Here is a 22,500-nt window from a genome sequence, read left to right on the forward strand (position 1 = left end):
AGTGTTGGGTTTGTTGGTTTTTTTTGTTTAATTCCACCTCTAATCAGTCTTTCCTTTGGTTGTTGGCTACTCCAAGCCCAGCAGGCAAGCCCTGTTCTGCTGTAATGCCTGAGATATTCAGGAGTTTAAGATTGTCTTCCAAGAGATTCCCAGCCAACTTTGGCCTCTGGGTTTGGAGCCAAAGGGGCTAAAACGTGGGAGAACCAATGTCCTTATTACATCGTTATCAGTGTCCTTGCACTCACTTTCAGAGAAACAGTGTAGGCTTAATTGGTGATCGTTTTTTTACAGCAATTATGTTCCTTTCGGTAATTGGAGGGGTCATTTCAGAGCGCTCTCAAATGAATGGGATTTCACAAGAGCATGGATACAGTCCGTTTGTCCGGTTGTTGTCACCGACGAATTGGCTACCGTCCCTGTTATCTGGGTTTTTGTAAGGTTGGCTTTTTTGTTGTTGTAGGTGCTCGGTCAGGCTGTTTGTGACAAGGTGTGATAATGCCTTTTAATCCACTCCCGCTGCATTCGGCACAGTCCGCGTTGGCAGCCCGGCCGGGCACGGAGAGACCCTCAGAAGCCGAGACAACGTTCCTCCCTTCGCCAGGCCAACGCTCGCCACGTACAAAAAAAGAAGAAGAAAAGAAACTCTGGTCCTTTGTAGATTGGTGGCAGTACAGATTCGCTCCGTCCGCAGCCGGGGGCTCAGCGTATGACGGCTGCTAACACCACCATAAAAACCAGGAGCGATGCCCTGAGCCCCGGGCAGCCGGCTGCCTGCTGGACCCCGCTGGGGGGGCGGATGGGGGTCCGCCGGGTACACTTACCCTTGCGTTTGGGGGAGAGCGTTGGCATCGCCCCGAAACTGAATTTGTGCTGATAATCAGGCACATAGTCTGGAACCTCCTGCCCGTTTTTCCGCGGCCCCAAGGATACCGGTTTGGAGGTTCGGTTACGGCTTTTGTGGCTGGTGCAGTTCTTGCCGGGTTTGCGGTAGCCCGGCCGGGAGCCGGGGGGGCCGGCGGGCTGGCTGCTGTGCAAACTGTTCTCAGCCTTCCCTTTCTCCTTGGAGGAGTGGTGAGGGTGGTGGGTTTTGGAGGCTCCTCTGTCCGCTGTGGAGAAAGTATGTGTTTTAATCTGATGGAGCGACTCGGACCCCGAACAGTTCCTAAAGTCTTCTGCTCTTAGCACCTTGAGGTCCTTGCCGTGCATCTGCTCGGGGGACTCGCAGATGACGCTGGAGCTGGAGCCTCTGAACCTGTGCAGCCATTCCCAGAGCGAACGGGCTTTGCAGTCGCAGCTCCACGGGTTCCCGTTCAGCCTGAGAAACTCCAGGGCTCCCAGGTGGGCCAGGCAGTCCCCCTGCAGCTCCGAGAGGCTGTTATTGAACAGGAAAAGGGTGGTCAATCTTCGGAGGTCGTGAAAAGCCCGCCTGTGAATCCACTGCAGCTGATTTTGATGGATGAGCAGCCGATCCAGGTTTATTAGTCCCCTGAACGTGTTCTGATGGAGGCTCCAGAGCTTGTTTCCATGGAGAAAAAGATGGCTGAGGTTAACCAAGTCAACAAAAATATCATCCTGAAGGAACTCGATGTGGTTGTCTTGCAGGTAAAGGTATTGCAGGTTGTGGAGGCCACCGAATATCCCGCTGGGGAGGGAGCTCAGCCCACACTTGTACAGATACAAGGCATGGAGTTTCACCAGCCCTTGGAAAGTGTCTGCAGCTAAAGCCCTTAAGTAGCGGTTGTCCCCCAGGTCCAGCTCTTCCAGGTTGACGAACCCGTCGAAGGTGTTGGGGTCGATGAAGGTGATGTTGTTGGAGTAGATCCAGAGGGTGACCATGGAGGGGCTGAAGTGGCCCCGCAGCAGCAAAGTGATCTGGTTGTTCTGGAGGAAGATCCTCTCGCTGTCCTCGGGGATGCCCTCGGGGATGGTGACGAAGTTGTGAGCCTGGCAGCTGACGGTCATCGGGGAGGGGTAGCACACACAGTCGGTGGGGCAGCCCAGGGTGCCGGGCACCTTCAGCCCCAGCAGCACCAGCAGCAGCTCTGCAAACCCCCCTGTGCGGAGAGAGGGGAGAGCGGCGTCAGCGGGGACTCAGGCACCCCCCCCTCTTGCCCACCCATGGCTGCCGTGGGGACTATTTCGAGTGAAAAAACGCCCCCAATTAACTCAGCTCATGAATTACCCACGGAAACGACTGCAGCTGGGATGAGTGGGCTCGTCACCCACGGTAGTTTAAACGTGATGCATGGAGTACTCCCTGCCTCCTCGCCCTGCCCGCAACAGGCAGGAGAAACTTTCTCAGGGGGAATTCACGCTGGCAGCGCCAGCAGCAAAGCCCCTTGCCGGGGGAAAGGCAGTTGTAGAAATGTGTGAGAGCAAACAAGAGGAGCTGCAAAACCCTTGGAGGTGTCCACCCCTCCCGTAATGCATCCCTTAAATCGCCCGCGCTTACGTATCGCAGAGGAAAAGCTTTAGCAATTCCCAGTGAATCACCTAAAATTACACGTGAGCGGCGCATCCGCACGGCACACCCAGCTCCCCCAAAGGCGCGCACCCATCCCCGCCACCTCTTTTTACTACAGTTGTTAGAACACCACCATCCACCCTGAAAACCAAGTGATTCGCAGGAAAATATGTTGTTGGCAGTTGGCGGAAAAGGCTGAGCTGAAAACTCCGCTTGGAAGTGGGATGCTCAGACATATTTTTAAATGGATGTCCTGTGGCAAAGCATATTGCATCCTCTAATGCTACAGTATGTGCTTGTGACCGGGGCTTTCTCGCTGCAGAGAAGAAGCGGTGAGCAAGGCAGTAATCATCCCCTCCCTCTGCTCAGCTCGCAGAGTGCCGGTTTCGCCGCCCCGTTCCCGTCTCGCTCCCACTCCTCGCACCAGGCTTGCTTTCAGGCTATTCCTTCTACGCCAAGTGGCTTTTCAGACTCATTGCACCAGACTTGTCATTTCTCATTCAGGTTTTCCTCCTAGATTTGGCTTTTTCCTCTTACACGCAAAATTTGCTCATGTCTAATGAATTCTGCCTCTGGACTTCAGAGGGGAAAGGAGTAAAATCGGAGCAGCGTACAGCTGCCGGTGCCATCCTGCCCACTAGTCCTCGCCTTGCACTCAGCTTGTAATAATCTGAAAAACGAGAGTGGAAGTGGAGTTCATCTCTAATTACTCCATGTCGTTATCACCAGCTAGTCCATGAGCCTGGACCCCTTGGGCTTTTACAGTCCCTCTTTTCAGCGCCTTCAGCTGAATGCAAGTGGGAGGCAAAAAAATCCCTCACTGTTTTCTTGTTAATTGTGTTTGAAATATAACCCTGTGGTTACTGTTGCCTCTTGCCTGGTGTGGAGGTCTATTACCGTATAGTTAACAGCAGGTGACCCGTCCATCTGGACCCAGCCATTCAACGCAAAGTTGTCACATTTATAGATAAACTGGGTTATTCAGACTCTCCATAAATCACCAGTAAGAGGCAGTCATCTCTGACTGGGCTGCTAATAAAAAAATAACATAGCATCGCTAGCCAAAGCGTTGGACCAAGCTTTGGCTGCGATGAGAAGTGTGGGGGGGAACTTCTTCCAGGCACTGCCCTTCAGAAATTAAGCATCGGCTACCAGGAGGGATGTCTCATTCCTGCGCCGCTGCCAGAAAGGGGCTGTAAGTCGGGAACGTTTAATTCGCGACAACTCCTACGGCTGTGTAGGAAAAGGAACGTTCTCCAAGTCACCGCTGTGCCATTTTGGCTTTGCTGTCGTGCCTTTGCGATGCACGAGGGGCTGTGCTGGTGGGAGCATCGTGCCAGCGCTGACTACCAAGCGCTCCCTGCCAAAACGGGAGCCCTCGCTGCAGTTCGTCGTGCGAGCGCAGCCTGGGAAACAGCGGTATCCCGAGGATATTGTCATTATCCGAGTGCCAGATAACGATGGTGAAGATAAAGCTAGGTTTGCAGATACATTCTGCTGGGTTTTTTACCCACAGATGTGCTTGGCCAAAGTGGGACGGCTTCACCGTCTTACCTCGGTGACACCGAAGTACAAAACCTTCTGTAGGTCTTATGTTTATTAGGAAAATCCTGCCAGGCACAAGCGCTGTGATGATCTCCCACATGCAGAGTCTGTTATTGCAAATACCAAATCACAAGGGTCTGAATCAATAAACCATCTCCCAGCTCTAAGCAGCAGGTTGGAAGATTACATATTGCTTCCAAACAACAGTTTTATGCGCTCTTCCGTGACACGACAGTTGCCAGGCTAACGGGATTACTGACGGGAGGTGGAGCCGGGCAGGGATCTCGGCACATACACGATTTCACATATAGGGACGGGTGATGACAGGCGGCTGTTAGCAACGCGCAGCGATGGACGAAGGCAGCCTGGGTCTCCCTGGAGCACGGCCAAGGTAGAGGCTCCTGCCGAAAGGGAGCGTGGGGTTTAACGGCTCCCTGCCGGCGGGGATAACTCCGGAGGTAAAGGTCAGAGGGAACTGAGTCCATCTCTTTAATTAACAGGCGTTTGTGAGTTAATGGCTGGAGTTCCTACGGAGAGGGAGACGTGACTCCCACTGTCGTGGATGGCAGTGGGGATAGTCTGGGATGTTTCTGGTTCTCAGCTTCCCCAGAGTAAGAGGGTAGGAAGAAAAGCCAGGGAGGTGTTTCTACCTACGTGCTGCAACTCGGGGGTAAGGAGAATGGGCAAACAGAAGGATGAATGCTTAGAAGAAACAAGAATTAGGTGGGCAGGACTTGGAAAGAGGAAACCTATGGACTTCCCAGTGGATGCACTGTGGGCACATGGTCTCATCAAGGATGCTTTCCCTCCAAGGCCAGAAAACCGGCCAATTACCTAGTGCTGTAAGAAGATGCTCCTGGAATGCCCTGAGCTTGGTCACAGTTTAGATCCAAGAATGAAACAGGCTGTGGTCATGGAGCCATGAAGCTCCCGAGGCTGGTAACACCAGCACTGCGATGGGCCAGCAGCCGAGCTCCACCAGGACAAGACAGTCGGGAGCACTTGGGTCTCGCTGTGCTTCCCAGGCTGGAAAGCACCTTTGTGAGCTTCCCACAAGGTCCCGGCCTGGTACCCTGAGAGTTAGACCTTGCCTAACTTGTTGAACTTGTTATTCCTGATGCAGCCCTTTTGACTTCATCTTGTAAAGCTTGCGAGGCAGATGGAGGGTCACCAGCAGGTGTGTCGGAGCTCACCAGGGAAGGAGAGCTTCAAAAGCAGCGCAGAAAAATCAGCAGAAACCTGCCGGCGAAGTGAGTAAAAACAAAGCCCTGCTGACACGGATAAAACCAGCAAAGGGGTGTTTATCTCCTGGCTTTCTCCCACCGATGCGCTGTGTCACCCCGGCTTCTGCTCGCCGTGTCCTTCTGCCGCCTCCTGCTTTTGACTGAGGTTTCAGTGATTGGAATGAATTCGTCCGACTGTCCAAACCATTTCCCATGTAGCATCTCTCTAATTGGGCATTAATTAGGCATCAGTTAATGAATGCTTGAAATAATTTATCTTTGGATGCGTCCAGTTTGCAGTCTTACTTTTAACAGCATTAGACTCATTATTAGATTAACATCATTATAAATGTTCTCCATTACCTGCTTGTTTCCATTGTCTTAGCCTTATTACTGAGAGTGAAAATCACTCCTCCCGCATGCATTATTGATGAGTAAGGACTTTCTATATGTAGCACGGGATTAATTGTTATACAGCGTAATGCATTTAGCGTGAAGCCTCAATTTGTGCAAGAGCTGAAAGCGACCAGAAGAATGCAGACACCCGGAGCCAGCGTGCTCGCCCAGACACAGCACATCTCTCTCCAGCCCAGACCAGGTTCCTCCCGGGCCGGTGCCAGCACAGGAAGAAATTAAAAGAAAAAAAAGCCGGTTTGATACCCAGGCTCAGGGGGGAAGGTTCGAAGGGCTGGAGAACTTCTCTGTCACCGCGGCAGGGACGCTGGCCTCGGCTCCGCTCTGCGGGCAGCCTGTCCCCAAGGTACTGCTCCATCCAGAGAGAGCAGAGTGTACCTGCGCCGGCAGTTTTCTTGCATTTTAAGGCTTTTAACGCTTTACTGTATCTCTGAGGCAGGCAGGGCCTTGGTTTATTTGGGAAGAAGTAATGCCACTTATTTTCATCAGGAGTCTTCAAGGGGAAGAAAACACTTAGGACAAGAAGAGATGCTTCAGCCCCAGGGGGGATGCACCTGCAGGGCCCCCCGAAAGGCAGCCCCACCATGAGCCCTCGCCACCCCCTGCCCGTTCCCTCTTTGCGAGCTGCTTTTCTCAGATGGACGCTTTCCCCCCTCCACCCGGACAAGCTATATGGGTCATGGCCCGCCTAATTCTCCGGCAGGATCTGGTCTCGAGGATGGAGCAGGTTGCTTCCCTTTCAAATCTCTCCTAAATCGCCATCTGCTTTGGGAGACCCATCTTAGCTCATGTCTACATGCAACTTGACTGCCTGCTTACTGTGTCCATTACCGGTGCTGCTCAAGCTGTTAGATTTATAAGCTCTTTAGAGCAAAGCCCTCGTCTTCTGGTTGCTGATTTATATATCTTTACTGCCATAAAACACTATGTATAGCTACTACATAATATAAATAATAATACTTAACCAGAGTGAGCTACAAGTGGGGACAAAGCATCTGGTTTCTGCTCGCAGCTGAGATTATCAAAAAGGCATAAGCTTACTCATCACTCACCCTCTTCTGAGGCCAAATTCACACCTGGTGTAACACCACCACGTCGCTGTCAACGAGCTCCAGAGAGAGATTTTCCTGCCCCGTTCACACCCTGGATCTATCAAAGGACGCTTTCTAAATCCACCCCGAGTGAACTGGGGCACAAAGACACGACTACGGTCCCTGGGGGGAAATATACTTTGAAAACTTGGGAACTGACTCAGAATGGGATGTTTGCACCGCCATAGAGAGAAACTGTTGTTTAGGGAGAAAAAGAAGCTTCAAATGCTCACAATTTCATCTGCCAAGTGAAGGACGATGAAAGGCAAGGCCGGAGCAGTGACAGCAACTGGGCAGGAGCCAAAAGCAAAACTTCAGATCTGGGACAGTTCGACAAAGCGGTGTCAGACCTCTGCTTAGTAGCTGTGGGGTTTGGTTTTTTTTTTCCTCTATTTTTTGCAACACAGAGGATAAAATAAACAAACCCATCCTGACTGTCACAAAGACTAAATTCCCCAGCGAGCAGCAGCTTGCTTTCAGCCTCTCTGCAAAGCCCTTTAGGTGCTGCCCCGTGGTCCTGCGGCAGCAGGAGCATCCTTGCTGGGTTCGCTCCCCGCAGCATCGGCTGCAGCTCCCAGCGCCGGGACACGGCACGGGGCTTTGCCTTCTGCACGAGCTGCCTTTCAGCAGCAACCACCCATCCACCTTCATCATTTATTTTTTTTTATTATTTTTTTTTTTTTGCGACCGGTGTCATAAATAACTGACAGATCCCAGCTGTTTGGAGTTATGGTTTCTGATGGAGTGACAGCTGCTCCCAATCCCCCAGTCATCACCCCGGCAGTTCTGGAACATTTCAGCAACATAAAAATCATTGGAGATAATTTCGGTTTTGCATAATTTGGTTAGGCAAGCTGTGATTTAATGGCAATTATGACCTCCGAGGCAGAAGATGAGCTTGGAGGCTACTGGCTTCACACGACTTTAGCTCAGGGTGCAGCATCAGGGATGTTCCAGGGAGAAGGTACTACAAGAAAAAAATCCTTCTCTGGCAGCTGGAAATTACCTTCCTTCACTGGCAAGGGGAAAGACATTTCCCAGAGGAAGAAGCATACAAGGAAATTTGGAAGGAATATTGCTAAGGAAAGCTTTGGGAAGAGGCTGGTGCCAAAACATGCATCGGGAGGCACCTTTTAAAGAAAATGCAGGAAAAGGCTTTATACTTGGGAGTGCTGCAGCCCCTACAAACCCTTCTGTGTCACCGGTGTCTTGTGTGGTAACTGGTATAAACCTCCTCTTGGTTGCCCTGACCCCACTTTGATAGCCCCAACATTAAAAAGCAAATCCTCCTCACGTGGCCGGGACGGGAGAGCCAGCCGGCACGGGGAATGGGCCATGCCCTTTGCAGGTACTGCCCATTGCTCTCCCCTCTTATGGGGTTTCTCTTGCTCTGGGCTGTGTTGCTTCCTCTCCTTGTGCTCCACAGCCATCCCAGAGACCCCTGGTTTGCCTTTCTCCAGTGGTGACCGACCGGAGCAAACCCTTGGTCAGCCAGGCTGTGCTGGGTGGCCGGTTGAGGATGGAGAACCATGCTCAGGAGCTCTGAGGACATCATGCTGCTTCAAGAGGAGCAAAATGTTGCTTAACAGCAGAAGTGGCTTTTGCCTGGGGTTGAGAGGGTCCAGTTTCCCCCCCTCCATCGCTGCTGTCAACCAGTGTGGAGTTTAAAGCTCAGAGAAGAGACCTGGGGTCAGCAGCACCCCAAAATCAAGTCCTTTAGGGTGCTGGAAGTTCATTTTACATTTGCTGACCCGGTGTCTGGAGCTATTCACCTTCCTCCACCAAAGTCAAGGCCAAGGTCACCTGGAAGTTTCTGGATGGTGGTCATTAACTCCTATTGCAGTTTGAAACCAGACCATAAATTTCATAGTGTAATAATGTAAAAATCAATAACTCTGTTTGAAACAATAGCTTTGTCTTCCATTTCAGCCGGCTCTGATATCTCCCTATGGACCGCGTCCCTCTGAATCACACAAATAAAGAGAGAGGAGCGATGGGTGGCGGGGCGGCTGCTCTCCTGCCAGGTGCCCGGCCCCTCTGTCGTTACAGATTCAATTAGCTAATTTATTCCTCTCTTGCAGTTAAACTCGACGATGATTTAGAAGGAAAAAAAAAGGGAGCCTTTTATGCTCAGTCTCTCTGACATCCCGTCCAGTGCGACGTCCCTGAGGCTTTCTGTGCGAGGGATGCCCATGCCCCTGCTGCCCATCGCCCCGGGCAGCGCAGCCAAAACCCAAAACAATCCTGGAAAGATGCAGCACCAACTCACACAAGCGAAAAAAAAAATAAAATATTAAAGTCCATTCTTTTCCAGCTCTGGCTTTCTGGGCAAGGGAGGTCTGGCTTCCTTTGCTTGCTTATTTTCTGTTGTTTGCTGTAGCACTGACTCGAAATATACATCGAGATGCAGGATTGTCTTTCACATGTTGGTGGATGTGTGATCCTCAAAAACAAATTAGCACCGATTCACTTCTATATAGAGCACAGCCATCAGGGAATCGCTCCTGAATTCACAGCGAAGGAAAGTAATAATGCTTCCAGCGCGCTAATCCTCTCCAAGAGCAGCCCCTGAACCCTCTCCCGGTGCTGGAGGCACCACTGGAAATTGCAATTGTATTGAAAAAATGATAAATAAATACAGAAAGTGGCAGGGGTTTTGCTGGTCCAGAGGATTTGTACCCTAATGTGGAACTCCCTGTTTAATTAGCACTCCTTTCCGTGTCTGCGTCTTCTCCTCCTGCTGCTCGAGCTAAAGGGAAGGAGAAAAAAAAGGAGGCCAACGGTGGAAGTGGCTGTGGGATTGGAAACTCGGCTCTAGAAACTTGTTTAATTTAAATGCTTGTTTCAGGACTAACCTATGCAGAAACAGAGGGAGCGCAGAGTGTGTTTTCCCCGTGTAATCTGCTCTGCTTAACCCCAGTTTGCAGTACGCCTTCCACTGCAGCGATGCCCTTGGAGTTACAGCTGCAGTCGGATCCTGCTGGTCCCACGGCTGCAGGCACGGGGCAGGAACCCAGAGCCTCAGTGCAGAGCCTAAAAGCCAGCGTTTGGGAGAAGAATATCTAAACCAGAGGCTGGGCTGCTGCTTGCATAGGGTTGGAGGCAAATCTATAGAATAGAATAGAATAGAATAGAATAGAATAGAATAGAATAGAATAGAATAGAAATTTCCCTTGGAAGGGACCTACAATGATCATCTAGTCCAAGTACCTGACCACTTCAGGGCTGACCAAAAGTTAAAGCATGTTATTAAGAGCATCGTCCACATGCATCTCAGATACCTGCAGGCTTGGGGCATCGACCACCTCTCTAGGAAGCCTGTTCCAAGGTTTGACCACCCTCTTGGTAAAGAAATGCTTCCTAACGTCCATTCTAAACCTCTTCTGGTGGAACTTTGAACCATTCCCACGTGTCTTGTCCTGGATATCAGGGAGAAGAAATCACCTTCTTTTCCTGACTCTCCTTTCCCTGCTGTTGTGGGGTTTATTGTGCCCTGCTGTCACCCCCATCACACATGATAGACCAGCATCTCAAAAGCCCATGGGACCTTCCCAGAGCCAAGGCATGCCAGAGGGAAACAGCATGTTTGGCTTCGCAGATGGATGAGTTAAGTCCTTGGGTCCTGCTGTGGCTGGAGGTGTTGATGGACACCAGGATGCTCCCGCTCCTCCAGGAGAGAACGGCGAGGCCCAGGGGACACCCCCAGTGCAGCGTGCATAGATACTGCAGGATTTCAGGCACAGCCAGGGGCTTCACCGGCTCTTGGTGCTGCTGTCCTGACCCCCACCAGCCACCAGGCATGCTCTGCTGGTCCCCAGCACAGGATGGGGCTCCGGCAGGACGTGCCAGCAGCCTGCAGTGAATCCAGAACAGGAATTGGCAAAGGACAGAGACATCTTGAGGTCCTTGAGAAGGGACTAATAATTCCAATTGCCCCGGAGGAAAGAGAAAAACAGGAGGATGACTTGAGCTTAGTGGATTGTCTGAAGCTTCTCAGGGGATCATCAGATACTTCCACTCCCTTTTTGTCCTGAGGTGACAAGTTTTCCTTCCCATTCACAGAAATGCAAAGTAGTTCATTCACAGTAGTAATAAGGACGGTGTCCTTTGTAAAAACAGCCGGCTAGCGAACCCTCCGAGGTGCTTTACAGCAAAACAATTGCAGATGAAATGACAAAACCCACCCCAGATGAGCGCCAGCCAGATCGCTATCAAATGCTGAACAAGCTCATGTGTAGCGAAAGCAGATTCACCAGCTCATTTCCCTGCCAGCGGCTGGCTAGGACCTACTGAGAGTTTCTCTAGGATCAGAAATATAGCCAGAACAGAGCAAACGTGAGATGGAAGAGCGAAGTGACAGCCGCCTGGGCTCTCCGTGCACGCTCGGCTGCCCCGCCATCCAGCCCACGTCCGCAGGAGATGCAAAAACCGGAGGCTGCAGGAAGCCAGGGATGCGCTGGACGGACCTTTACCTGGATGGAGCGGGGAGTGGATGGCGGCCTGAAAAAGGGAGGCGAGTGGCCCTTCCGCAGTGTTTTTATGCTGGCATGGCTGATAGGGAGAGCATTAGCTCTATAAACGTGTAATCCTGCTGAGGTCCCGACCCCAGCAGTGTCCTGTGCCACCGAGATCCACAAGCCAATTACGTGCCGTACCGTGTAGGTTCCCTTTCATCCCTTTTCAGTCTTTCTGCATTTCAGATTCACTGGATGTCCTTGCGTTTGGTGGAGAAGAGGGCAAATTGGAGCCTGTCATGTACCTTCTTCCCCATTCAGCGGCACATCATTCTGCCTGCAGCAGGGGGGAAGGAGACTGATGGGCAGGCATCAAAGCTGCCGGCTCTGTCACATTTTCTTCCCTCGCCTCCCCACCCCACCCCCTGGCAAAAAAAAGCGATGGTGTCATTTGGAGCCCAGCCCGCAGCCTCAGGTCTCTCTCCCGCACCCTAAACGGGCAGCAGCACTTTTCCCCAAGCCCTGGGTCTCCTTCTTGGGGTGGGTGCATGATGCTACAAGCCCTCCAAGTGAACATCCCTGCGGGTCGGCAGCTGAGCGAGCACCACGGACGCCGGCAAAGCCCCGTTCCCGGTGGAGGCGTGTGCCACCACGGTGGGTCGTGAGCGCGGCTGCCTTTCAGAGACCTCTCCTGTGCTTTGCACTGAACTTTTTACCGGCTCGCGAAAAGCACAGCGATAAAAGCAGAGCAGTGTGAATAGCTGCGCTGTGCCTCTCCTCTGCCCATCATCCCCATCATCCGGGACCGACCCGCGCCTTGCACAGGGGCCGTTAGGAGGTTTAATGAGCCGCTGGGGTGATGCCGTGTGCTTAGTTAGATGTCGGGCATCGTTATGCTCCTGCATGGTTCTCAGGGTGTGGCGGGTTTTGGGGGAGCTGAGGACCAGAGGGTGGTCACCGCTCACTGAGCATCAGTGCTTTGCCAAGCCCCTGAAATCTGTATGGCTGGGCAGCGGGCGGCTGGAGCGGTGGGGAGCTGGGAATTAATGTATGAGCAATGAATGTGGTCGGGACACAGCACTTTGCTAATAATCTGCTTTGTCTGGCTCCAATGCTGGCATTTTGTCCCAAAATATCCCCCCGCGCATCCCCCCGGGAACGGACTTCGTGGAGATGCTGCACATCCCCCAGCACAAAGCTTAATAAAAATAGCTTGTTAACAGGATGCGTTGCCATCACCGGTGGCTTGCGAGCTCACTGCCGATCTCTGCGCCTCGAACGCAGCAAGGCCAAGTAATTACGGGATGGGGGCTGCAAGGTCTCGACAGTCTAATTTCTATTAATTATAGCCCGCATGCGATCCAGTTGCAGTGGAAAGGGGAGACGGGGAGACGATAAATCGTTGCAGGGGCTGGGAAGGGAACAGGAGATGCAGAAAGATGCTGATAAGTGGTACCTGCTCTGCACCCGGGGCGGGCAGGGGGGGCGGGGAGGAGGATGTGGCCTCTGATCCCAAACCGGGTGGATTATTTGGGTGGTTTGTAACTGGTGAGGAAGGATGATGTTGTTTTTGATGACTGGAGGGCCAGGAAAGGCCATTCATGGACTGAAGAGGGGGTACAGGAATTGAGGTGAATCTTGCAGCAGCTGTGACCTGCGGCCATCGGCGAGGCTGGGTTGTCACCACACAGAGGGGCTGAAGGGGAGCGTTGGGGCAGGGAGGTGCTGTCTGAGAAGCCAAAGCCCCCCTACATGTGGAGGGGGGTGAGGAGGAGACCATGCCAGCCCTGTGGTCCTTCCCTTCCGCTGGCTCCGGCCATTTCCTACTGCTTTAGGAGCCAATTAAAAACTCAAAGCCAACGTCCCAGGTTTCCCCACGACTGGCAGAGCTCCCGTTCGATGCATGGCAGAATCCTCACGGCCTGGTTGCCACAGTGGGAGGATGTGGAGGGGGCCAGGTTCCTTCACCCTCCGCTTTTTGGAGCCCTGCCCTGCTGCCGGTGGCTGCCAACGCCCCTCGCGTGACTCCCATCGCTTCCCTATAAGCTAATCAGAGCCCGTTTCTCGGTAAGTCATTATAAATCCTGTTACAATCCTTTCTCTGCCAGGTAATAACGGTGAGCGTGAGACACGCAGGGATGTGGTGTTGGTGTAGGAAGGGTTATGGGATGCACTGGGGGCATCCTCCGGCTGTGGGGGCAGCGACAGCCATTTTTTGGAGCTGCTGAGTTGGCAGAAGTGGGGGGATGCAGGATGGCCACAAGGACTGCGCCCGCTGGCTCACAGAGCGCAGGAAGGGTTTGCTTTGGGAGCTGCTGTCTGCCTTGGAAAGCAATCCTGCTCCCCGTGTGGTGAGCAAGCACCTTTCCCCCCCCCCCCCCCCCCCTCCCAGTTTGCCGGCATCCTTTTAGGACTGGGCAGGCTGTGCAAACTGGTCTGGGGGGACCGGACACAGCCTTTGGGAATGCAGCGCTGCTCGCTGATGCTCAGCTGGGCTGTTCCTAAAATACACAACCTGTCCCCAGAGGAGCACCTCTGAGGGATGGCTCCGCTCCTGCCAAAGCAGCTGGGGGTGGCTGGGGTGGGGGGGGCAGCTGCTCTCCCCCCAGCCCTGCTGCCCTTCCCAGCGCTGTCAGGGGGCTGTGGCCATGCCGATGCCAGGGTCCTGGTGCCAGGGTGCTGGTTCCCGGATCCTGGCCGCAGACACATGGTGCCGACCCGGCAGCAGGGACATATTTAAGGCAAGAAGCAACAGGTCAGGCCGTATGGAGTGCCAGGGATGTTTTACCCTCGGCTTCCTCACGTCATGTTGCTTAAATGCACGTTTTGCAAAGTTAAAACAAATCACAAACAGCAGAAATTGGGGGATTTAGGGGAAGGAAAAAAAGAAAAAAAAAGAAGGAAGATCTTGGCAGAAGGATAAAGGAAGGCAACTGAAATGCTCATTAAAACTGAGGGGCTCCATTTGCCTGTCCAAGTGGCCACATCTTCTCTGGAGGCTCCCAGATGCTTTGAAATGCCTTGTCAGACAAAGCCTTTCATCCTGCCTGATTCTGGCTAAATTCATGGACCCAGACATTTTCTCTGGAAATGGGAAAGACGGAGCAACTCCATTCTGACTTTTCACTTCCCATCTGATCGCTGTTGATACAATTTATTCCTATGACAGCATCTGCTGCTTTCATGGGTTTTTTATTCTGAAGTACAACTCGTCTTTGTTAGTCCCATTTTTGGGCCTTTCATCATTTGAGTCACAACATAAAAGGCATTTAAACACTCCTGCTTGGAAACTAGGCTGGGGGAGAGGGTGGGAGCAGAGAGACACCACGTCTCCCCAGCCCTCCTCCGCCATGGGATGGGCTGTCCTGGTGGGGCTGCAGCCCCGCCGCGCTTCCCCCGTGATTCCTGATGAGGATGGTGGTGATGGGGACATCATGTTTCCATTTCAGAATGATGCTGTGAAATTCAGATGTGGTTTTTAGGTGCAGCTTCATGCAAAGCCCTGCGTATCGCATCTCTGCTGGGGTAGCATCTCTCCTGGCCACCACTGACCCCCTGAGTGTCCTCATCAGCCAAACCTCTTGTTAGACAACTAATTCCTTTTGCTGCTGCGGTTCCAGCCCAAGCTGTGGTACACGCTTCCCTGTGCTCCCACGCTTGGGGACCTCTGGCCATCCCTCACTGCCACCCACACCCCCTCTGAGCTGACTGGGTCCTCTTGTCCCCACCAATGCCAGCAGATCCTGCTCTGCCCTGGCATCTACTGAGCTACTGGAGGCATCAGGAAGTTCACAGCTACCCACAGAGACCTACTGGAGTCTAATAATAGCACCGTGGTGTCACACCAGTGGAGAGCTGGAACAGCTACGTCTGGCAGGGAGAGGCCACCACTGGCTGCCTCCGCCTGCCCAGGCTCCTGCCTGCTCAGCTGGAAGAGAAATGCTTTTCCCGGGAACCTCCACCCAGTGCAGCTCCTCTCCACCCTGGCTCCCAGCTTTGCTCCCCCCACCGTCAGCCCTCAACTCTCCACCCTACAGGGATCCCCTGCCAAAAGCAGTACGGCTCACATCGCTCCCCAAAACCCTCCCCAGACAAACATGGGGGGCTCTGGGCTCCTTTGGAGGAGCAGTTGGTGCTGCAGGGTGGGCAGCACCCACCCCGTCACGCTCCCAGCTTGGCGCTGGTGTGAGCATCCTTGGGGTGCAGTGGCCTGCCCCCATCCCGCTTTGATTCCCCTGCCATATTTTTCACTCCAGTAAGTACCGAGCTCCTGCTGGCCTCCGCCAGGCTTCCTCTGGGGGCACTTACAAAAAAAACACTGCCAAATTTTCTCGTTCTGTCACTCTGGTGAGGGCACGGAGCAGTCCCCATGTGCCGCAGGCATTGCTGGTGCCTGGAGCATCCTCAAGCAACGTCCCTCATCTCGCCCGGCACCTCTCGCCCTTCCCTGGATCCTGTCCCTCGTCCCCAGCTCCCAGGAAAGCGAGCGCAGCTGCAAACTGCGCTGCTGCTTATTGGAATAACCTTTCAGGTCTCATTTAGCGCCGCTCACTTCCCATCCCACCTTCCCATCGTCAGCACTTTACTAATTGCAACTTTTAACTCGTTGTTTCTGGGAAGCCCAAGAGCGGCCGCTGCCATAAGGACACAGGGTCTCTCCAATGCCCATTGCTGCTCCCTCCCCCAAACGAAGGGCCAGCCTAACGAAGGGTCACGCAGGCGAACACCACACTGACCGCAGCTCCCGGCTCACCCCACGAGCTTCCCACTTTGGGAAAAGAGCAACGCATCCCGGCAGAGAAAAAATCCCGGGCAAAATCCTGGCTGTCGCCTGGGAGAATAAATCAGTGCATCGCTGGGCAGGGAGGAGGTGAGAGATCCCGACGGCTATCCGAGCGCGCTGTCTGCCTGAGACTTATTAAATTATGGCTCTCAAGTTCAGCATCTGAGCCCGGTGCGGCGGGGACCAGGGCTGGGAGGGAGGCGGGTTACAGCCCCCTAATTCAATCACGGGGCAGAGGCGATGGTGCAGGCGGTGGGGGAGAAGAGCCATCGCTGTCAATACGGACAGAGCGAAGCTTTGGCAGCCTTTTCCCGGCTGGCTCTGCCCCCCGGCCGCTCATGGAGCTTCCAGCTGTGTTTCCTAATACACCAGGAATGGCTCCGTGTCTCTGTTAAGGGCTCAGGGTGTGATGAAGGCTGGTCCTGGGGCTGGACCGGCTGCAGTGCTGGCAGGGGGGAGTGGGGCATCGGTGCCACCGTATGGGTTTGCACTGCTCCAAGACCATTTGCAATGAAAGATGGGATGCTCCCAGCCCCATGGCTGCCCCACTGCTGCACAGCCCCAGCTGCTTCCAGCACAGAGAGAAAACAGGCCAAGAAACCACTGTTTCAGGAGAACCCAAGGTGTTTTTTACATAAGTCTGAGAAGCAAGGAAGGAGAAAGATGAAGTGCTGTTTCCCAGCTGACACCGTGAACTTGCGAGCATCACTAAAACTCAGGGAGGGTTTGCATAATGGGGACATGCGTTTCTGCTCTGCCCAGGGGTTCGGGTACCACGGGGATGTGCACAGCATCGAAACTCCAACAGCTACACAGGGAGATGAGGACGGAGAGATACAGTTGGGTGAGAAAGAGAGAGGAGGGAGCTGGGAAGGTGGATGCTTTCCCTGGAAGCATTTACAAGGTCAACGATTAAAAGTGGAGCAGAGCGAGGATTTGACTCCGGCAAGGGAGTCAGACAGTGCCGGGATGCGCAGCAGGAGGACGATGAACGCCTGGCTCCCACGCCAGCACCGAATTACCCAGCCAAGGGCTAAGTGAGATACCCCGACAAGGTCACAGTCCCACCGGAGCAGTGAGGATGGCGCAGGAGCTCTGGCTGGGCCGGCTCCTGCCTCCGCGGCAGCAAATTCAATCGTGGCGAATAACAGAGTGGAACAAAATCCAGCAATGCAATAAAATCACCCGACGTCTTGTTCGCTTGAAGCCGAGCGAGCGCACGCAGCCGGGGTTTGTGCAGGAGGTGGCATGGCCTCTGCGGGTAACCTCATGTCTGGGGGGGCCCGGCAAGGAGCATTTTGAGTGGCCTTTTGCGTGCTTTCCATGGGTGACAGGTCACCCCGCTGCCACCGAGGCTCCTGGGGAGAGGAGTGGGACCGCCGGATTTTTAAGCAAGGGAGAGATGCTGATTCCTTAAGAAACGGGGAGGTAAAATCCAATTGTGCAGCATCCGCGGCTGCCATTAACCTGTCTATGTACTCCTGCGGCTGCCCATTCCTCTCCGCCTGACAGCCGGGGCTGCCCGGCACACGCTGTCCCGGCTGCCCGGGGATTTGTTTCTGCCTGCTGCAGCGGCACAGCCAGCGCCGCTCAACCCTGCCGCAGGCGATTCCCTGGCGCTTTCCTCTGCTTCCAAAATGGAGAACCGGCTCCACGTCCCTCCATGAGCTGGGGAGCCACGGCAGGGATTACTGGGGCAGGAGGAATGGCTGGTGGCATGGTGACGGCTGCAGGAGGAGCTTCCGGAGCAAACCACAGCTCCAAATCCCGAACCCAAGGCCAGGAAAGCAAACAGCATTGGCGGGTCCTTGGGATAGTTGGCATTTGGCTTGTAGCATCATCTCTGGCTGGCACAGCCCAGCACGCTCCTGGCGCATGGCAGGGGTCTACATATTCTCTCGAAGGCAGCTTTTCCCACCAGTTCCAGACACATGGGCTGGTTTGTGCCGGGGTAACGTGTGGCTGGGAGGGTATTAGAGGGGTCTGCCCCACAGGGCACTCAGCCAGAGCCCCCTTAGATGTGCCGGCAGCATCTGCCAGGGGGAAAAGCAGTGTCTGGACCGGCGTCGCTCAGTCCCACGCTCGCCCCGGCCGTGGAGAGGCTGAAAGCGAGCTGATGGAGAGGGCAGGAGAGGGGAAGGGAGAAGGGAGGTGGGCAACGGGGAGGAGGCGCAGCCGACCCCACCAGCCACCTCGCCTCTCTGCATCCCAGTTCCATTTGCAGATTTATTAAATCAAGAGCCAATTTTGACATCATTTCTTTCAAGCAGCTCCACCTCGCAGGTGTGCGGAATTTATTTGAGATAAAGAAAACCATTACAGAGAGACAGCAATCTTCAAAGACCACCTCGGAGACCTGAGAGAAATAAAAACACTAGCCCGTGCAAATGTGCAATTAAGTTTCAAAATACTCGTGCTCCATGAAAAGCTCCGTCCCTGCAGAGAACAGGCCTTTAAGGCAATTTTCCCAAACCCTATTCAGCATTCACTCAAAAATGCCTTTTAAAAACAACATGTGATTTTTTCCCCTCTCTGCCTTGCTCCTCCTTCCCCCCGTGCTCGCTCCATTGCTCCCAGGTGGGACCCAGACAGCTCCGGTGGGGATGCGGTTCCTCCCTGTTTGCTGGGGGACATGGGGTGTGAGGGGTCCCATCCACATGGGCATGGCTCCGTCCCATTCCCCAGTCATGACCAATCCACAAACTGGGAATTTTTAGAGCCAGGTTTGTTATTCAGGGGGAGCACAACACCGTCACAGCTCTGCCTGGGGATGGTTTGCCGACTATTCCCAGATGCTGGAGCTTCGTGTCCCTTATTGTTGGGTCACTCTCTGCTCAGTGATTAATTAAAAATGCATAATTAACCTGTGGAACGCACTGCCACGAGGTATCGGGGAGGCCAGGAGCTTAGCGGGATTCAGGGGAGGATTATATGTTTAAATGGATAATGAGAACAACTGCTGGTACATTAGCAGGGATCAAGCAGAATTAGGGAGACAAGCCCTGCTCACTGACAGTGCGGGGTGCGGGAGGGCACCCCCAAGGGCCAGGTCGAGGGGGACACAGTGGGTCTGGCCCCCGACCGCAGCAGAGATGCCAATGTGCCCATGCACCCTTGGGGAGTGAAATTTTGGGTCTGAGTGGGTGGGTGTGCTCGGGGACAAGGCAGTGCCACCCTTGGGCTGGTTGCCTTCAGGCTAGACGTGGCCACATGGGACAGAAAAGGGTCACTGCTGCTTGCCAGATCACCCAACCCAGCAGCCACCTCTTGTATCTGGAAGCCAGTGGGATGCCGGGGGCCGATCCTAACCCCTGAGGACACCCCAATAGCTCAGCCGCAGTGTCCTTAAAACCCCAGGAGAGCATCCATCAGCTGCAGCACCTCCTGCTGACGATGCCACGCTTGCATGCATTGAGAAAGGCTTTGCAGAGCCTCCGTGCCACTGCCAGTGAGCTCTGAAGTTATGGCACAGGACCGAGAAGCCAAGGAAGATACACAAGACACAAGACCAAGCTCCAGCCAAGTTGTCCATGCAGCATAGCCCAGCTCCAAGGCACTGGGCCCATGCGAGGAGCAGTTGCTGGAGGTCTCCAGCCTCCAGACACCACATGGTTCCCAGGACTGAGCCTGGCATGGACTCTTCTGCCCGTTGCAGCGTCCCCCATCCACACTGGGCTTCACACTGGGGCTCAGACACCTCCCACCATCGTCCCTCGCATGGATGGCACCAATCACTTGCTTTGCTTCAATTATTCCCTCCAGTCCCAGAAGTTTTTTTAGAAAAGCCAAGCAGACAAGCCAGCAACTGCAGAGCAAACTCTGGGCCGACAGCAGGATTATTAAACCCCCATCCGCAATCCCCTAGAGGTTCAAGTCACTGCTCTTTTGCATCGTAAATCTGCCGCTCCATCATTAGCACTAACTAATGGCTGTGCAAGGCCTGGGAACCAAGATGTCTCAGGGTGTAGAAGCGCTGAGGACTCTCGGCAACGTCCCCGAGACCTGGGGGTATCTCCAGCCCTTCATCCAGCGGTGCCACCAGGGCAATGCCGGGCACCTGGCACCGCTCTGACTTTGCAGCAGCTTGGAGCAAGGCGAGGAGCATCCCCTGCCTGGGGGAGATGCTGGAGCCCAGGGGATGCTCAGCCCTCCCGGTGGGACCCGGGATGATCCCACTCTCCCTTCGCAGCATTTTGGAGGTGACACCACAGGCGCAACAAGATGGGGCGACCGGAGGCATTTTGGGTGTCGCAGCCCTCCCGGCCTCGCTGCCCGTCCCCTGGGATGAGGCGGCTGCAGCATATCGTGCTCAGCCTGCCGAGCGCGGAGGGGACCTGCCGGGCTGGGGTTAATCTCGTTGTCACACTTTCCCTCCTTCTTGCTGGCTCGGCGCGCTTTGACCCGCTGTGAAATTGTGGCCAACAGCACTGAATATTTTAAGAGCAGCAATGCAGTCATGGCCGCGCGGCAGAGCAGCAAGGCAGGCCGGGAGTTGGGCTGGGCCCTCGCCTCCCCCCCGCCACCACCAACCCATTAGCACAGTTCAGGGAAACCTAAAAAATTCAAAAGACACTGAAATATGCAGCATTTTGCTCTCTCTGGAAATGACGCGCTTCGCTTCCCAGATGCTCCCGAATAGGAGGTTGTAAATAAGCGGCTTTATGGCACGGGAGGTGTTGCCATCGGGGCTGCGGGCTGCTGCAGAGCCCCAAATGACACCCCGATCCCCATCCTGCCCCTCGATGGGGACATATCCACACTCGGGCTGGGGAAAGCCCTGTGCCTGCCGGGCACTGGTGCCCATCCTCGCTAGCACAATGTGAAAGTATGGGCCGTTAGAGGACCTTCGCCTCTCCAGCCTCTGCCTCTGCCGGCTGCTCTCTGTCCCTTTCCCCTTGGGACATCCCCTCGCCGCATCCCTCCTCCCCTTGGCCGGCCGGGACGCGGGTGCCGCAGGACCTGACGCAAACGCCTGTCCTCAGCACTTCTGCTATCTGGGGCACGGCGGAGCAGCAGCAGCCAGGAATTAAAAAAAAAAAAAAAGAAAAAAAGAAGAGGCAAAAAAAAAAAAAAGTCCTATTTGCATAAACCTCCCAAAAAGAGGAGCTGGAGCCTGAGCCTGGAGAGCCAGGGCAGCTGTGAGCACCAGCCAGGGACCACCGGAGCTGATAGAGAGTGTAATAAGTAATAGGGGAAATAGGGGAGCATCGCCTGGACCAGGGCACAATTTGCCACCAGGTCCCTGCATGTCCCCAAAGCGCTGCCCTGGGGCTCAACACCCCGTCCAGGAGTGACATTGGGACACTTTTGCATTCAGGTCTTAAGAGGGCAGATTAATCGCCGTGTGCTGGATCTGTCACGCGCGGGGATATATATTCTTCTCGGAATTTACAAGTAGTTCTGTCTGAGAAATAAACAACCGGAGATAAAAATTACATTGTCACCGTGCAGGTGTGATCGATGGAAGAGACAAGCCCTCGGAGCACCAGCGAGGTGCTGCTGGCACAACCCTCCCAGGGAGCACCTGCACCCGGGGCAGCCAGGAGATGCCAAAGGGGCCTGGGGAAAGGTGGTGGGATGTGCTTCATCAGACCCCAGCCCATCATGTCCCGGTCCCAAAGGTGAGAGAAGGTAGGGATGAGCATTGCCAAGCGAGGAAGATGCCAAACCTCAGGGAAAAATGATGCTGGTGACGGCTGACCGTAAAGAGCACCCATGAAGCAGCTGTGGGAAGGAAGCCACCCATGGCAGAGGCTCCACAGCCTGTGGGTCAGCTCCATGTAAAACCCTCCTGGGCCCCATTTTGAGCCCTGAACCCTCCTCTCCAGCGTGTTTCTGAGGTCAGTGATGGGCAGAAGGCAGAGCCGGGCAGGCAGCCCCCAGGGACCAAGGTGCGAGGAGGATTGATGTGTTTTACGCTGGGCCCCTTTCGAAGGTGTCTCCTTCATCTTTCTCTGCTTCCCGTGGCTGCATTAGCTTTGGACTGGTGTGTCGTGAGCACATCACTCGCCTGGGTCACTGCTGCTCCCTGGGGAGCGACAGACATCGGCTCCTGCATAGCTTAAATCTGAAGTTGCGCTGAAAGTGGTAAAAAAGCCCTGCATGGATCCTCTGCCCGTCCTTTAGCATCCCAAGGAGCCAGGACCCAGCTCTAACCTGCTGGGATGGAGATCCCAAAACCAGCTCGGGCAGCCGGGCAGCCCGGCAGCCAGTCCCACAACTGCCTTCGGTCTATTAATAAACTCGGAGCAGCTGGTGGAGCCTCCGCCAAGGCAGTCCTCAGGATTTATCCACATTGCTCTGCCTTATCAGCCATGCTTTTCACAAGCACTTAAATTCAGGAGGAAAAGGAAAAAGTGAAATCAGATAGAAATGCAGGTCTGTTTGCTGTTTTCTCCAATGAAATGGTTCTGGGTAAACAGCAGACGCCTTTGATGAAATCCCAGCAGGCTTAAACAATAAAGCTGGTTACAAACTCAATCTGGCGCAGATATCAGATCTGAAATTGTTTCAAAAAACATGTCAA

At 54.1% G+C, this 22,500-nt stretch overlaps 1 protein-coding gene across 1 annotated transcript in view; it reads right to left on the reverse strand.

Annotated features, from left to right (window-relative positions):
- Nucleotides 1-699: 699 nt before the first annotated feature.
- RTN4RL1 (reticulon 4 receptor like 1) overlaps nt 700-22,500 on the reverse strand; it is a 31,599-nt gene continuing 9,798 nt past the window's right edge. The window contains exon 2 of the mRNA XM_074160891.1: nt 700-2,090. Within this exon, the coding sequence (XP_074016992.1) occupies nt 700-2,090 (1,391 nt within the window). The remainder of the gene's footprint in view (nt 2,091-22,500) is intronic.

This window comes from Numenius arquata, chromosome 18 (genome assembly GCF_964106895.1).
Source record: "Numenius arquata chromosome 18, bNumArq3.hap1.1, whole genome shotgun sequence".
Lineage (NCBI taxonomy): Eukaryota > Metazoa > Chordata > Aves > Charadriiformes > Scolopacidae > Numenius > Numenius arquata.